The sequence below is a fragment of the Harpia harpyja genome, chromosome Z (assembly GCF_026419915.1).
Source record: "Harpia harpyja isolate bHarHar1 chromosome Z, bHarHar1 primary haplotype, whole genome shotgun sequence".
In the NCBI taxonomy this organism is placed as follows: Eukaryota; Metazoa; Chordata; class Aves; order Accipitriformes; family Accipitridae; genus Harpia; species Harpia harpyja.
This window is the reverse complement of record NC_068969.1, coordinates 27,010,075-27,027,401: the sequence shown is the minus strand read 5'-3', so window position 1 is coordinate 27,027,401 and position 17,327 is coordinate 27,010,075. Positions and strand designations below refer to the sequence as shown.

The 17,327-nt window shown below is 48.5% G+C and overlaps 1 protein-coding gene across 3 annotated transcripts; it reads left to right on the top strand.

Moving 5' to 3' along the window:
- The first annotated feature begins 31 nt into the window (after positions 1 to 31).
- On the top strand, positions 32 to 17,062 carry POLR1E (RNA polymerase I subunit E). Of its 3 annotated transcripts, none has more exons than XM_052777180.1 (12): positions 32 to 211; positions 336 to 439; positions 3,843 to 3,919; positions 6,702 to 6,787; positions 7,542 to 7,597; positions 7,992 to 8,136; positions 9,923 to 10,030; positions 10,516 to 10,612; positions 11,400 to 11,533; positions 12,723 to 12,804; positions 14,441 to 14,572; positions 16,713 to 17,062. In XM_052777180.1, exons 1-12 carry the CDS (start codon positions 148 to 150, stop codon positions 16,870 to 16,872), a joined length of 1,245 nt encoding a protein of 414 aa, XP_052633140.1. In that variant the 5' UTR covers positions 32 to 147; the 3' UTR covers positions 16,873 to 17,062. The 3 variants fall into 3 exon arrangements, with proteins under 3 accessions (XP_052633140.1, XP_052633141.1, XP_052633142.1); XM_052777181.1 differs by having other exon boundaries at positions 123 to 216; XM_052777182.1 differs by lacking the exons at positions 32 to 211; positions 336 to 439 and adding an exon at positions 682 to 738.
- Positions 17,063 to 17,327: the final 265 nt, after the last annotated feature.

The window sequence follows — 17,327 nt, the reverse complement described above, 5'->3', positions numbered from 1 at the left end:
GAGCGGGCCCGGTGGCGGCAGTGAACCGCTCTCCGAGAGCCGGCGCCTCGTTTAGAACCCGTCGGTGAGGCGGGCGGAGGGTGCAGGGTTTCCCGGCCCGCCCCGGGAGGGACGTCCCACCGTCTCCGTCCCTCGCTGTCCTGCGCCATGGCCGCCGCCGCCGCTTGGTGCTACCGCGGGAACCCCGAGGCCGAGCAGCCGGCGGTGCTGGGTGAGGTGGGGGACGGGGCGGGGCTGGGCCGGGCCGGGCTGGGCTGGGGCGTGGAGGCCGGGAGCGAGAGTCACGGCCCGGTCTCACAGCTCGGTCTCACGGCCTTTTCTCCGCCGCCTTGCAGTGCAGTTCTCCAACGGTAGGCTGCGGCGGTCCGACTCCATGCGGTTTACCGTCTACCGAAGCAAGGATACGGCCCATCCCCGGAAGAAGCGCCGGAGGATCCTGGTAAGGGTTCGCCCGGGGTCGCTCTCCCGTGGTCGCCTGCAGTCCGTCCTCGTGGGTTTGGGAGCCTTGGCGGCTCCGGTGCGGAAAGGGGCCATGGGAGTCCGCAGCTTCGCCCGCTCAGAAAGGGGCCGTGGCGGTGGGTGAGGCGCTGACACCGTCCACCCACCGTCGTCTGCCCCGTGGATCGCCACTTAACGGGGATCGCTGAGCTGCAGCCCGGGCAGCCGCCCAGAACGGGGCCCCAAGGCCCGTCGGCGATGAGGCGAGAGCTGCGGCCAGGCCCTGCCGAGGACACGCGTGTAATTCGCACCTCAGCGGGTGGCGAAGGGTTTTTGCCGTTTTTTGCTCTTAAGGCTGCGGTCATGGCAGTTCCTGCAAGTAGGAACTAGAAACTTCGGTCAGACACACAGCCCGTCTGGTCCCGTTTCAGGGAGACCGCTGTTCCCCTCCATATTCCAGCCTGCTGCCCAGCTCCAGCTGCTCTCGTTACTGTGTAGTGAGCAAGGCTCAGAAAATCTGCATGGAGCTTTGTAGCAAATGTTTTAAAAAATAATCAGAGTTTAGCCCCAGTCTGTGTGAGAGAGAGGAATCATTTTCCAAATTTCACAAAACCTTTGGGATTTCAGAGGAAGGTCTGGTTCTTAGGTGGGCTGCTGCCACAACAGAGGTGGGCGTGATGGGGGTTGGGAGAATGGGGAAGCCCTTATCATTCAGGGAACCCCTTATATCGTTCAGGGAAGCCCTGCGCAGGGGAGGGGCAGGGGAGAGCCGTTCCTTTACCCTGTAAAGCCTGTGTTGCTGGCAGGCCAGGCTCCCCACCGAGGCTGCCCGCGCTTCTGTGGAGACCCACCCCGTGTCCGGAGCCTGGAGAAGTGGATGCAGGTCCTGCAGCCCCACCGGGTGTCTGGGCACGGTGTTTTCTGTGGAGCATGTCAGGATCAGACCATGCCCTGTCAGGCTTGGCATTGTGGGTTGACTGTTGGAACAGAAAGGAACCAGAGTAGTGCAATATGGGACATTTTGATAATGATATTGAGAGTGACGTGTGAGAGTAACTTTTCCATCAGAACTGAATACATGCTTATTTGAAAAATTGTGATTGATACATGATTGTGTATTCTCAGGCAAAGGTTGATTTACTGAAGCTCTGTGTGTGTGTGTGTGTGTCTGTGTGTGTACATGTGTTCGTGATTTATTTTAATAACCTAAAGGGAAATAATGTTTTAAAGTTAAAAGCTGTTACTTAACAACTAGTCAGGTCCATTTGATCACAAAATCTGTTGTGTTATGTTTATGCAGTGAACACAGTGAATTCTTTACCAAAGTTTTTTTTATTGTTGTTGTTAAATTACATTATAAGGAGATCTCTGTTTCTTTCAGTGAAGAGATAACCAAGATTAAAGTCTGAAGGTGCTTTCTGCTGCTATTGTTAAGTTTTACAGCTGCTTACATGCATGATTCACTCAAGGAATAAATGACTTTTCAGCCAAAATCCTCAGGGGAAATATGCTGCAGTATAGTAGAAACACAAACATTTCAAAATACGTTTAGGTGGTTGAGCCATTGTGGTGAGTTGACCCTGGCTGGGTGCCAGGTGTCCAGCAAAGCTGGTCTATCACTCCTCCTCCTCAGCTGGACAGGGGAGAGAAAATATAATGAAAGGCTTGTGGGTCAAGATAAGGACAGGGAGAAGTCACTCAGTAATTACCATCACGGACAAAAGAGACTTAACTTGGGGAAAATTAATTTATTGCCAATCAAACCAGAGTAGAGTAATGAGAAGTAAAATCAAATCTTAAAATACTTTCCCCCCACGCCTCCCTTCTTCCCAGGCACAGCTTTACTCCTGAATTCTCTACCTCCTACCCCCCCAGCAGTGCAGGGGGATGGGGAATGGGGTTGCGGTCAGTTCATCACACGTTGTCTCTGCTGCTCCTTCCTCATCAGGGGGAGGACTCCTCACTCTTCCCCTGCTCCAGCATGGGGTCCCTCCCACGGGAGACAGTCCTCCACAAAATTCTCCAATGTGGGTCCTTCCCATGGGCTGCAGTTCTTCACGAACTGCTCCAGCGTGGGTCCTTTCCACGGGGTGCAGTCCTTCAGGAGCACAATGCATCAGCATGGGTTCCCCACGGGGTCACAAGTCCTGCCAGCAAACCTGCTCCAGTGTGGGCTCCTCTCTCCACAGATCTGCAGGTCCTGCCAGGAGCCTGCTCCAGTGCAGGCTTCCCACGGGGTCACAGCCTCCTTTGGGCATCCCCCTGCTCTGGCGTGGGGTCCTCCCCGGGCTGCGGGTGGAGATCTGCTCCACCGTGGACGTCCCTGGGCTGCAGGGGGACAACCTGCCTCACCATGGTCTTCCCCACCGGCTGCAGGGGAATCTCTGCTTTGGCGCCTGGAGCACCTCCTCCCCCTCCTTCTTCACTGACCTGGGGGTCTGCGGGGCTGTTTCTCTTACATGTTCTCACTCCTCTCTCTGGCTGCAGTTTCTGTGCCCCAGCAACTTTTTTTTCCCTTCTTAAATATGTTATCAGAGAGACGCTACCCCCATCGCTGATGGGCTTGGCCTTGGCCAGCAGCAGGTATATCTTGGAGCCAGCTGGCATTGGCTCTGTTGGACATGGGGGAAGCTTCTAGCAGCTTCTCTCCCTGTAGCCCCCCCCCGCCCCGCTACCAAAACCTTGCCACGTAAACCCAGTACAGCCATTCCTGATAGTGCTAGCTCTTTTTTTTAGTCAGTGAATTGCAGTCATTTGGCAGTACTAGAGCTTTGAAATTATCATTGAAAATTACATTTTAAACTGAGTTCCCCTTAGTTGCAGTGGTGGCTCTGCCCAGTGTGTGCCTTTGGCCCAGGCTGAAATCTGTAAGGTTTGTCCTGGCTGGAAGCTTAGAGAAACTTTGAGCAACTGTGTTAAGGACCTGAAAGCATTGGAAATAGTATCCTAAATTGGCTGGCAGGGGCCTGGTCTCTCTTCACTAGTGACTTCGTGAGTAAACCCAGTTTCTTTCACAAACTGTTGCTTCTGGATTAAAGTACAGTGGTCAACTTAGCGAGGCATTGTAACTGTGGTGACACCCAAGTCTGCTACACTGATAAACTCTAAATTTAACTTATGAGTCCCATGATTTCTTTGCAATGGTTCCTCACCTTCCGGCCCAGTGAAGGCTGAGGTAGAATTACATATCATGGGTAGTTTCAGGTTCAAGAAATGTAGTCTGTCTTCTAAAAATTTTGACCTTATGCAAAATGTACCCAAAATGGGCAAAGTGAAGTTTGCCTACACGTGACTAGTGTCCAATGCCTGGGAATGTAGAGCTTTGTGGCACTAAGGAAAATAAAGTGGATGCAGAGAAGGTTATTCACAGCCCTGTATTCAAGTAATTTTTCTTTGTTTTTCAGGTCTCGGAAACTGAAAGGCTCTCATATGTGGGGAGTAACTTCAGCAACGGAGTTATGAAATGTAACTCTCTATGCAGGTATGGCTTGCTGGCAAAATGGGGGCAGGGACATGGAGGTGGAAGCAGAGGACTTGCTCAGACACAAAGTTCCTGGTAGCCTTTCTTAAAGCTGGCTCAGAAGTTCCTATGGAGGCCATGATTTGAATCAAGAGGATTTTGACAGGAGACTCTAGCACCTGCAGCTGCATTGTTTGTGCACATTATGTCCCTTTGGAAGTTGTGACATTACATACAAATAGAGTGTATTTGAAAAGGTCTTGTGAAGGAAAGCATGAGGAGATGATTTCATGTAGCTGAAACCTAGGAATAACAGCTTTGTTATTAAGAAAATAAGAAATAAAGATTACAAAATCACTAAGGTCATCTGCTGCTGCCCCAGAAACCCCTCGGTCATTAATCAAAATTTAACTTCAGGGCCACAGCACGATGCTGCTGTGTGAACTAATAAGCTGTCTGTGCCACACACTGTAGAAGGAAGTGTTGGTGAAATCACCAGCCTTTACATGTCCTGGTTAAGAATGTGACATTTGTGTCATTGGGGCAGATCCCACTGGCCTCCTAAGAAGTATTCTGTATGTGAGATCTTTCTCGTTCTCTGATAGAAGAACTGCCAAATGGGTGGAGAGCCAATGTGAAATAATCTTGCCTTGTTATACCCGGAGGTGTTTCTTTTCTCCTTTGGTGCGTATTGCTGCCCCTACTAGCCTATGCAACACTGAAATGCATGTAATGTGCGTGTCAGGCTCTTGGTACCAAGTGCTCTGCTCCATAGATCCACTCCAGTTGCCCCGTGCAGTTTGCTCACATAGCTCATCCTTTCTGTAGTTGGACTGCACTGACCTGATGGTGTCTGACTAGTTAAAGTACAGGTAGGGTGAGGGAGTAAAAAGCAGAGTTGTGTAAAACTGTTAGGAAGAGGAGGTGCCTTCAGATGTTAGTGCCCTGGTGATCTGAAAAAGACTTGACATTAGGAAGCATTTCTTTATGGAGAAGGTGGTCAAACACTAGAACGGGCTTCCTAGAGAGGTGGTCGTTGCCCCATGCTCGTCAGTGTTTAAGAGGCATTTGGACAATGCCCTTAATAATATGCTTTAACTTTGGGTCAGCCCTGAATTGGTCAGGCAGTTGGACTAGATGATTGCTGTAGGTCCCTTCCAACTGAAACGCCTAGCTCTGTAATTCTGTAAAAGGAACTGGTTTCACCTCTGTGTATAGTCCACCAAAACGTGCTAATACTAATCTTTGTTCTTCTCTCTGAGAAGTGAAACCAGGAGAGCTGGACCTTCATATATGACAGTCTTCAGTTTAAGATGCTGTAGCTGAAAAAAGGCACTAAGGGCTTTTTCTTCTTGAGTTTGGAGAGGTAAAATTAGTTTAATGAATATGTATGATACAGGTATCAATGCAGTATTATTTCTAGGCAGATTTAGCACTCTTATCTCTGAACACTGATTAAGAGATGGTTTTAGTGGCTTAAGTGGTTCTTGCCTGCACCTCTGGAGATCCTGAGCTATGGAAACTAACAAGGCAAGATAACTGCTGGTACATGTTCAGCTTCAAGTATTAGTTTTACATTAGGTGTACACATGGCTCAGGATCTCCAGAGATGCAGGCAAGTATCAATTAAGTCATTTTTTGCTTTTCTTTCAAGCTTTCCCACCCCATCCTTCTGTCCCTTTCCTCCCACATCTGCTTCAGCTGCATGCATGAGGATTTCCTCCAGTGGATACATTCCTGTAGCTCTCGGCAGCTGTCAGCCTAGAACTGCACTCACAACTGCTAATGTGGGTATAACAGGGAGCAGAAAACACCTCTGAGCAAACAGCCCAGTTTATTCTGAGTGGAAAGTCAATGAGTCCGCCAGACCTCTGGGCTTTCTGGCACAGCAGGAACTGCCCAGAGATCCTTTCTGGCCAGTGAGGTGCTGTGATTCCCACTGTACTCGGGCAGCTCCTCTGAGAGCAGCTGCATAGTATTGCTCCTACTGCAACAGGCAGCCTGTTGTGCAAGTGGGTTTTGTCTTCGGAAGGTGTGTCCTGAGTTTTAGGAAGACGTGTTTTGCAGCAGAGCCAAGTTCAGGCACCAGTCAGAAGGGATCACATGGAATGAACTCTTTTGGGTGCATAAGAAACTGGTGCAGTTGATACCCTGATCAACTTCAGCCAAGGGTGAACTGCCTGTTCCTGGTGGGTCATGAGACATGGTGAGGAGCAGCGCAAACCATTTGGGCTCGCCCCTCTGAAATGTGGGATGAAAAGGAATTTACCTGAGAGAAATTATCCTATTTTAGAGACAGCAAAGTCAGGTTTTTGAGAAGCTGTGAGAATTTAAAGTGACTTGTACTAAGCAGAGAACTGGCCACAGGGAACCCATGGTTTAAAAACACAGGAAACTGCATAGAAGCACTGAGAAACCAAGGGCCCTGACACATCAAAAAAGACAAAAGAGAATAGCAGCTAGGACTCCAGCACCTAGACTTCATCTGTGCATTTTGGAGCTATTTAGTTGTCTTAAGACTTCTACATTTACTTGGAGCAACAAGTCTTCGTATTTTTATCTATATATTTATATATATATACACACACACGTGTGTGTGTGTGTGTGTTTGTGTGTATATATGTGCATGCCTTGGAGGTAACTTGTTTTATTGTGATATTCTGAATGTGCTTGGAAAACTTGCATTTGCAAGGCAGAAGAATTGGCAGGGGATGGGGACTACACATGGCTCTGCACCATGTATTTTAAAACATCTCTTCCACTGGACTGTCTCTCACTAATCACTTGCCCCTGTTCTCCCCAGGTATTTTGTTGGTGTGTTAGACAAGGACTCTGGGCAAATGGAAGTCTATAATGCTGAAATATTCAACATGCAGCCCTTGCTGTCAGGTAGGAGGATACTGTCTTTAACCCCAGCACCAGAGTCACAGCATGCTAGACCTGTGTATGCATTCAGCTATTGACTGCCTGGTTGCTGACAGCAGTGCTCTCTGTTGTCTCCCTGGCTGCTCTTTCATCCTCATTTCTGCCTTACTCCCTCAACATGGAGGAAGGAGGATACATTACACTCTCCTTTTAAGACACTGCGTGATGTGAAAAACGGAGGGAGAAGGAAGCAAGGTGAAATTTAGGGTTGAGGTTAAGCAGAGAGTGTAGCGAGTGGGAGAGTGGAAGTGCTGGAGTCAGTAAGAAAGTTGTCACTGTTCAGAATAAGTGCAGCCTTGTCTAGGTTTGCTCTGCTGAGGGAAGCCTAGAAATTGTCAGGTCAAGGGGCTAGATCACTAAAAAACAGAACAGCTTTTCTTCAGCAGAACTGCTTTTTGTTAATGAACCCAGGAGGATAATGCAAACAATTTTGTCTTTTGGGAGCTTATTTTTTCCCTGCGCAGCAGGGCCTGGGTATTGCTGCAATCCATGTGTTACACTTGTAGGCTTTATAGCAAAAATAGGCCTGCCTTTCATTTTTTGTTTGAGGTACATACTCTTGTATTCAGTGTGTTCTTTAATTGACAAAGTCCTATGGAGGAGATCTTGAAGTGATGTGCCAAGCCTTTCAGTAATGGATTAGAGCTAAAGGGGTACTGAATACCTGTCCTGTCCCGGCTGCTGCAAGCCAAGCACACTAACTTTCATTCTTTTATAGATAACTTAATACCTGATGACACGAAGGATTATCAGACTAAATCCTACAGGGAGAAGGTAAAGTTGAAACCGCCTATCATATTCTACTGGGATTATCCAGCTAACACTGGCAGATGATACTTGTCTGAGACTGATGTTTGGTTTACTACAGGGTAAACCTCTGCAGGTTCAGCACTCTCTCTGTGCCTTGGAGGTCTATGAGGCAGTGCATTATTAGTGCCTAACTTGGCAGTATTTTCATAATTATGTTAGGCTTGATTACAATCCCAGTTACTTCCTGCCCCCTTGCAGATCAGTGCTTGTTGCATGGTTGGGTTGTGCCCAGTGAAATGTTTGAAGTTTTCTTAGAGAATGTGAGTGTGGAACAAGTGGTGGTTAGCTGAGTTTTCCTATTAGGTGCAAAGTGTCTTCACTTCAGCAGTGTGTTTTCATTTGCATCTCTCTTGCACAGATGGATTTGTGCATTGAGGCCTTTGGTACCAGCAAGCAGAAGCGAGCTCTGAACTCTCGGCGAATGAATGCGGTGGGCAATGATATTCTGAATACAGCTGTGACAAAAGCAGCAACAAACATTATAAATGCAAAGGGAGTAACAGGTAAGAATACTGTCTCAGGGTTTAATGAAGGCAATCAGAAGTGCCTTTTTCTGTCTGTTCCTTGCCAAGTACGGTAGGAAGAAGAAAGGGGTTTTCTTTGAGTGACCAGGAAAGCAGCTGGTCTGACAGCTGAGAAGGGCACGTGTGGAGGAACTCGCAGATCTTTCTGGTGGAAAAGGAACTGCTTCCTTTTTATCCTGCTAGACTTAGTGTGGGAGTTGCCTGAATGAGGGTAGGTCCCTGTGGCATCAGTGTGTGTCCCTGCCCATTACTGGGAACTCCTCTGGGAGTCCCTGGATATCAGTTTACTGGGATAAAGGCAGTACATTCACCTGGTCTGAACTGAGAAGCTGAACGTTCGTTGAGGTGAACTGTACCTTGGCTTTGCAGTGTCATGTCTATGGAAAATGGTCTGTGCCCTAAACCAGGTCACAGCCCCATCAAGTGCCATCCCCAGTGCTGTTGTGAGCCAGGCTGATGGACTTAGGCTTCTGCTATGGAGGGGCCTGCAGCAAAGAGGAGTCTGCCATGGCCTTACTTACTGTCACTACTGCAGGGAATGTTCACTCCAAAGCATCACACTGAGGTGATGTTTCAAGGAGAGTTGATAACCCCACTACTGAGTGCTGGTGAGGCTGCATCTGTATTATGTTGTCCAGCCTGTGCCACCCCCCTGCGCCCCTGCCCTGATCAGGAAGGAGGTGGAGAAATGAGAGATGAGTCATGGCAGGGCAACAAGAACAGGCAGGGGCCTGGAGCACACAGCTGACAAGGAGAGGAAGAGGGAGCTGGGCTTGGTTAGTCTGGCAAAGAGGAGGCCAAGGAGGATCTAACAGTAGCCCACAGCTACCTGAAGGGCCGTCAGAGCCAAGCCTTCTCAGCAGTGCCAGCAAGAGTCAACAGCACAACTCGCGGTGGTCCCTGGGCACCGGGAGGTCCAGGTGGGAGACTGGGGGACCCTTCTTGCCTTGGAGGGTGGTGCAGACCTGGGACAGGTCACAGAGCGTTGTGGGGTCGCTGTCCTTGGGGGTTTCCAAGCTTTGGCACGACAAAGCCGGGGCTGCTCTGATCCAGTGTTGTAGACAGTCCTATTCCAAGCAGGATGTTGGACAGGAGACCTCCAGAGCTCCTTTCCACCAGCACTTTTGGGATTCTGAGTTTCATTGGCTATGAATGGGAGAGATGCCTGTTGACTGTAGATCCCGTCAGCTTTCATCCCTTCTGTTCCAGGTTAGATGTTGACTGTGCTCTCAGAGCTGCTTTGGCCCAAGTGCATGTCCAGTGGAACCCAGGGTGCCAAACCCATATTCTGCCCACCCTGCAGGCAAGAGGTGCAGGAGCAGCAACCACTTTGTCTTGGTGCACTTCTTTCCTGGATTTTTCTCTAGTCTGGAGTGGCTTTTCTAAATTTCAGGAAGCAGAAAGGTCTTGGTAGAAGTGATGACACCAATCTAAAACCCAGCATGCTGAATACATAGCAGGCGTATCAGAAGCTCTTGGCCTTTCTGTGCCTACTGGAACGCTTTCTGTACAGTCAGCACCTACATGTGGCAGTAACCAAACAAAATAGGCAAGAGCTGGAGCCTTTTCCTTACTACTGTCCCAAGTGAGATAAACTGAACTGGAGTTAAATCTTTAAAACTCCAGCTGTGATTAAACTGGTGTTTACCCAAGAAGCACCATTGAGTAGACTTGTGTTTAAAGGAAGGATTTGGGTTGTGGTCATGTTCTCTGTGTTTTTGTTGCATGGTCCAAATACTCTCTTCTTTCTTGCTTCCCTCCAAAGCTTTGACTCAGGATGTGGCCCAAGATGATGTACAGAACATCTCCATCTTCCTCCCACCATGTAATGAAGATGCTGACAAAGCAGAAGATGTTTACAAGTTTGAGGACAGTATCTTTTTCTGTGGCAGAGTGGTCTCCCACACCTGTAAGCCTCGATGTCAGTGGTCTGGCATGTGAGAGTGAGTGCTGCCAGGCGTGTGAATGAGCCTAGCCTTCACCCCTCATGAGCCAAAAGCTGAGAGCAGGGACATGCTGTGTTGAGATTTTTGGACCTGCAAGTCCCATATTCTGCCTCTTTCCTACAGAGAGCAGGATGCTGTGTCTCCCTGTTGGCAGCACTTTGCCTCGGAATGGTAATTAGGTCAACCGTGCAGGAGAAGTGACTTGTCACAAGTCACAGTCCTTTTAGAGACCTTTGTTATTGGCCAGCTTCCAAGTCTTGTCGTTATGTCCTGCCCATTTATAACTTCCTTCCCTCCTTCCCTCCCCCACACCTCCTAAAGCAAGGGTGGGTAGAACTTATCGCACTGCAGGCTGTTCAGACCAGGAGAGAGAACAAAGGCACGCTTGTTCTTTTCTTTAAAATCCTTCTAGTTCTGTCCCCAGCAGAGTATGAAGCATTGCAGGTTCCAGCAGCAGTCTTTGTTAACATCACTCCAGAAGAAATCACCAAGAAAATGGAAGATAAAAGGTAATGCTGCTACAAACGCCCTTGTAATAGTTGAGGTGGGCTCTGTGAAACTGTAGTTTTTCTGCGGGGCAGGGTGACTACTGCTGCCAGCTCCACTGTACCTAGGCTGATCTTTTCAGTGCAGAGGGAGGACATTTGAACCAAGTATGGCTGAGCAACACCTACCTTAGGGAATGTGGGGTATAGTTATATACAGGTCAGGGAGTCACGTGCACAGCAGCATGGCTGCCCTTTGGGGAACTGATTGCAGAGGAAAAGAGTGGAGAAATCCGAAGTGGGGTCTGAAGGCAAGTGCCTAGAAGATGGACCACAGAACTGCGCTAAGCATGATATGCCCATGGCTGGGAACTGTCCCAGCCAAGTACTGCCTTGCTGTGGAGGTTGCTGTGGCTTGGCAAGCTGACATGGACATACGCTTAGAGCTGTTAAGCCGTTGTGCTGAGGGGCTGAAGTGAGCAGGAAAAGCACAAACCGCACCTCACTCCCTGTGCTTCCTGTCTGCCTTTGCCAAAGTAGAAGTGTGTCTGTGTGCCACATTGAGAGCCTGCAGTTTCTGCAGTGCGGGGACCTTCTTAGTAGCTGCACGCTGAAGGGGGCTGGCTGAACATGGTAGGCATTGACAGGAAAGTGTGCTCACAAAGCAGCCTCCTGGGCTATGCTTTATAGGTGTCCAGGGAACTCTTCTCAAATAGCTGAGCATTGAAGTTAGAGGTGTGTCCTGTCCTCCTGATGATGTAAACTGGTTCCTGGTTCTTTGAGGCTCATCCTCCCCCTCTCTCTCCTTCAGCCATTGCTCCTTTGTTTTAGAGGAGCTGAAGTTCCTGCCTGCTGATGAGAAGAGGAGGGATCACAAAGCCCGATGCCTCTGGTTCCTGGACACCCTTATTAAGTTCAGCCAACTGAAAGTGATCAAGAAGAAGCGTAAGAGTTTTCAGCTCCTCCGCTTTTAAGCTACCTGCTGGGTCTTGGTTTGTAATTACTGCAGTAGAAAACGGTACAGCTGCCCAGAATGAGCTATGTGATCAAACAGCTAGCTGCAGCAGTTGCTTTCAGCCTGTTTCATGGTGAGGTTGAGGATCTCCATGTTGTTGAGGGTCATTAGATCTGTGTCAGCTGGGAGATGTATGTCTAATACATTTTGGTCTCTTTGTAACTGCGGTGCATCAGGATGGTACCATGAGATCCTCTTGGTAGGAGACGGGGTAGCTTGGATTGGAAATCTTGAGATTCTTTCTAGTTTATCGGTAGTTCTGTACTTATAAACATGTTTTACATTTTCACACCTTAGTCCTAAGCCAAGAAGCTGGAACTATTGGCTCTCTCCCTCATCCAGCCTCCATATTCCAGGTGCAAGAGGCATACAGTACACAACACATCCTTTATGTCTCTTTTTGTGCTTTTGAGAATGTCTTCATCATCCTTTACTTATTAGCTCAATGTGTGAATCACAGTGATCATAATTCCGTTGTATTCAGGATCTTGCTTTTAAACTGACAGGAACTGCTGTTCTCAAAAGCACTGCACAGAATATTTTGGCTGAGGTTTTCAAGACTTGCCATCTTCCATAGGCCTTGTGTATCTGAGTCTCCTTGTCAGTGCTGAAAATGTCATTGTTAGCATTTTCAATGGCAGTGGGGTGATGGAGGAGCAAATGGCAAGCCTGGCTGTAAATATCCTCCTGCATTGCTGGAGATGCAGGAGTTGCCCCATAGGACTTAGTCAAGAAGGATGTAGAAATGACTGGTCTTGGTGCTAGTAGGAATTTGTTAGTGTGGTTTCAGTTCTAATATTTTGTGACAGGACCATCTATTAAAAGGCAGGAATCTATTAAAAGAAATATATGTGTAGGCACACATGCACACATTTTGGATGGTGCAGTATTGAAGTGGGAGATCCCATTTGTAAAGAAAAGGTGTTAGGAGCCTCTCTTAGACCTGAAAAATGATGAGACCTAGAAATGAAACGCCTAAGTTCCTTTTAGGTTCTCTTATGTTCCTGGGAAGAGGTGGTAAGTCATGGTAATAAATGTGCTATTATGATGGCTGGAGGTGGGCAGTACGAGAAAGAGTATGTGTTTCTTATTCCACTGCAAAACCCCTTTATGTCCTAGATCCAATGGGTCCTGAATGCCCACACATTATTTCCAGGAAACTCATGAAGAATTTCACTTCACTGACGTACAACAATGGCAGGTAAGGAACTATGTTTGCTTTGATGTTCTTGAGGCAGAGGTACAGCAGAGTTCAGCTTGAAGGGCCATGGGCACATGATCAGGAAACCTCCTACCAGAATGGAAGACAGCAGTAGCTTCTCTTGCTTCACACCTCAGCCCTGTAGAACATTGGGTCATGGCTGGTGATAGTCCATTTTCGGCAGTGCAGGTCTGAAATGTGACTGGGAAAAGAAGGGTCATGTGTGCGAAAGCGACCCTGCACCTGTGGATTTAGCTAGCGTGACCAAATGGGGTGCCCAACCATCTGCCTGACCATTTCGGGGTGCAGGATGGCAGAATGGGTGCTTGCTTTGCAGCTGATTCTCAACTGTGCGGCTAAACAGGCAGCTATCCACACGTACGTTTTCACTGTGAACCAAGGCAGCTGACAGATGGATGCGTCAGCTCTTCCACCGTCCCAGGGTTGGTCAGGACAGGTAATGCGGTGGCTAAATAAGGGTGCTTTTTTACATTCACATAGTTTAATTAGCATAACAGGGGTGCTTTTACATGAACCTAAGCATTACTTGACTTCTTTGGATTCTCCATTGAAACCTGCACAGATAAAACTGTGTAAAGATTTGCACTGGTTAACTTGCCCTGGGCTGAGACCCACACCATTGCACCCATATGGATACAAGCCAAAGAGTTCTCCCTAAGCTTTGCCCAGGCGTTACCCCGCCAGCAGTGACAAAGTTTGGTATAGTAAGGTAGGGTCTGGTCCTGTCATGGAGGTCAGCCAGGAGAAGCCAGCACCCCATGATGGGAGGAGAGGCTGGGAAGCTCCTGCAAGGTCCTCCTTTCCAGCAGTGTCAGAGCCACTTGTGTGGTGCTGAGTGCAGTCTCGCTGCAGGGAGAGCCTTCGGCAGCTGTTGGAGGCTGCCTTTGACCAGGTGGCCCTTGGCTCCAGCCTTCAGACAGATGCCACTTACAACTAAGCAGTTATAAATCTGGATAAACGTTTTCAGTAATCCTGTTGAGTGGAAGCACCAAAATACAGGCAAAAGTTAATAGTATCCTCACTTTTTGCCACAGTGCCTTCCCCACACTCGGGGAGCTAACAGCCTTTCTGCCTAGAAGGGACGTAATGCTGATGCTCAGCTATTACACAGCTGCACTGCTGCTGTTAATCTGACGGGAGCAGAGAATTTGAGTCCAAATGGGCCAGCTTTTGTCTGAAGGCTCAAACCAGTGACAAGCAGTCAAATGTTCCCAGAGGATTGCCAGCCAGGGATCTGCTTTGTGGGGATTGTGTTTTTGAGGTGCTGTTAGTAGTTACATTGAATGCCCTCAAAACAGCTTCCCTGTGCTTTCCTCCGGCAAGGGACCAGTGTGCCAAAGAGACTGAAGTGTCATTAGCTGGTGGTTTTGTCAAGGCTGCATAATAATAAACGGCCTCAGGGGCCTGCACTTCTGAACAGAAACGGGGGCATGTGAGGAGGGCAAAGAAGCCTGTTAGGCCCCTGTGATCAGAGGTCTGTCTTGCTTTGAGCTCTTCTTTGGTGTCTAGGAAAAGGCAGTCATGTCTAACAGGAGCTCCAGTTCTGTCTGCACCTCATGGGGATTGTGTTTGGGGTTCACTGACACTGCACATCTTGTGTTCTCCCTCTTGCCAGTGTCCAGAATTTAATCTCTGCATCAATGAAGGCTAAAATCATAGCATACGTCATTGCATTGGCTCTGCACATTAACAACTTCCAAACAGACCTCACTGTGCTGCAGAATGACATGAAGCTCCAAGAAAGCAGGTGAGTCACTGTGTTTGTTCACACTTGCTGAGTGATGCTGTGATCCTCCTACGAAAAGCCCCTGAGGAAAGAGCTCTGGAACCTCTCTGGCACCTGGGTAGTGCCGTAATACCTGCTAGCGAGTCCCTTTTGTTGTAATTGGGCTCTGTCTTTTATGAGTGTGTTCAGCCTTTATTTTGAAGCCCTGGTGCTCATAAAGGAGGGTGGTTATACATCTCAAGCTTTGAAAGGGCACTTGCCACAAACAGTTGCATCAGGTGCATCAAGAGGCTCTTCAGCTATTCTGCAGGGAAGGAAACAGAGGCAGGCAGCACTGAAATGGCCAGCCAAGACCTATCCACTGCCACCCAGCTCTGTTTCTTGCCTGACAAATCACATCTTCACCTTCCTGTCCTCTGTGCCCCTTGTTTCTGAAATACTGACGAACTTGTAGACTTTTCAGCAAAGCACGATGGGGAGAGGTTGTAGGCAGAACTGCTGGCCATAGTATTTGAAATAAGGTGAATGGGTAGAAAACAGCTTGCAGAATAAGCTTCAGGGCAAATAACCCTGCTGTGTTAGCTTTTGGCGGCACTTGCTCCCTAGACTAATTTTCCATGGAAGAAGTCATGTCTTGCATCTGCTGTTAGCTGCAAGACCTGCTTTTCCCAGCAGGTGTCAGCCGGAGCCTGCTGCCAGCTCCTCTGGCTCTGGGAGTTCTTCCACTGCAGTTTGTGGTGTACTGTGTCTCCGGCCTCTGCAGAATAAATCAGGAATTGATCGGAACTGCTCAACCAGTCCACTGTGCTTGCTGGGAGACTTACCAGCAAGCAGACAGCAGCTCAGCGGGCAGCTTGTTAACACTGTCTGGGAAGGGGTCATGTGGCCCATTAGTGACTGTTCAGCCATGCTCATTAGTATCTCTCTCCCGCCCTGTCCTGTTTTGTGGGCGATAGTGGTGCCAAGGACATGTGCTTCCTAACTCAGTCACGTTGGTCTTTCTTAACAGGATTGCTTAGTGGTCCTGTGGCTGGGTAGAAACTATGGAGGCACACAAACCCTTCACTGCAACTGAAAAATGTTGTGGACTGTCCTAGGGTTTCTGGCTGAGGGATGTAATGTTAAGGTCTGGTGATAACAGGAAGTTATCACAGCCTGTAGTCACCTCTTGGTTTTGCAAGCTCCCTAGTCAGCCTTGATGCAATTACTTCTGATTTTGCCTCCAATTATGCTCTTTATTCTTTGATGGATAGTAGTGGGTTTAACAGCAGTGTTTGCTGTTGGTTTCCATCCATTTTTTCTTTCTTTTTAAGCTTTTTAAGGAATCCATGCTGGTTTTCACAGCTGATGCCCAGTTTTTGTTCTTAGCTGCTGTACTGGAGCTGGGAACACAGGGCATAGGATGCTGTTGAGAAAAGGGTGGAGGCAGCTGGGACCTGTTGGAAAAATTGGAGAGACACATAGCCCTGAGCCACTGAAGAACCCGTCCCAACTGAATCTGTTTGTATTTCAAAGATAATAAAGTCATCTGGGAGGATTCTGGGACTTGTGTGTTCTCAGGACACCAGCTGAGGCCAGGACACCCCCTTCCCCGCTAGCTTCCCTTCAGATGCACTTTATTCTCTCTGTTTGACAAGCCTCCCAGTGTGTTCTGGCTTGCATCTTGTTGCTCAAGCTCTTCACCCTACACATCTCAGCCAAGCGCCTCTTCTTAGAGCTAAGGATGCTGAATTCTAGTGGCTAAGAGGAGATGTTCTTGCTGTACTAGGTTCCATTCATCATACCACACGTGGGAGATGAGTACACTGGGAAGCAGCAGCTGGAATAATGCCTGTTCTCTTCATAGGGAGGTGGAGAGCAGCAGCAATTTTTTCTCAAGTCAGCTGGCCATTGAATAAGGCAACATGGGTTTGGGCTGCTGTCCAAGTTGGCGGTTCACAGCTTGGTAGCATTCTAGCCTCCTCAGGAAGGCTGTACCTTGTAGTCTTTGAGTACCTTCCAGCTTCTGTCTCCATGGTATCCTTGAGATGCAGAGAACACATCCTGCTCGCTGGTGCCTCCTGGCTTCTCCCCTGAGACAAAAGGCTGTTCATATTTTGTGCAGTGTCATGGTACAGAAGGCTTTTGTGCCCCACTGAGACAGCGTTTCTCTATTTTCCAGGATGATGGACATTGCAAGGGCCATGCGGTTGAAGGTCTCCAAGGCAAAGGGGCTGCTGGGACTTGAGAATGATCAGAACCACAAGCTGGGCAGTCTCTCTCTCCCCTTGCCTGTGCAGAAGTCATCAGGGAACCAACGGAAGCGCAAGAAAATGAACTGAAATGTCTGGGAGGTCTGAGCAGGGGCAAAACAGTTCTGTTCTCAACTGGCGTTCTGCACATAGAGCATCATGGGGATGCTTTTGTCTGTTGGATTTGGCTGTCCAGCATCAGCACATGACCTTGCTGAAACCCTGTCTCAAGGCTGGGTTGGAACAGATGTTCAGCTCATTAAACTGCTTCTTTTTTCTATTTATGTAGAAAAAGCTGTGATAAAACCTTTTGTCTTTTTTCCTGTCTGTATGAGGGGAGAAAGATGTAGGTTGTGCTGGAGCAAGAGAACACGGTTGGAAACTGCAGGTCCTCCACTGACTACTGTCTGGTTGGTTCTGGCAATGACCTGTTGGCTTGCGGCCCATTTTACCCCTTTTTCACACATGCAGGGTAGAAAGCATAGAAAGAGAGAGACTAAGCAAACCATTACTTACACACAACTTCTTGGCTCCGGGTGTGTTTG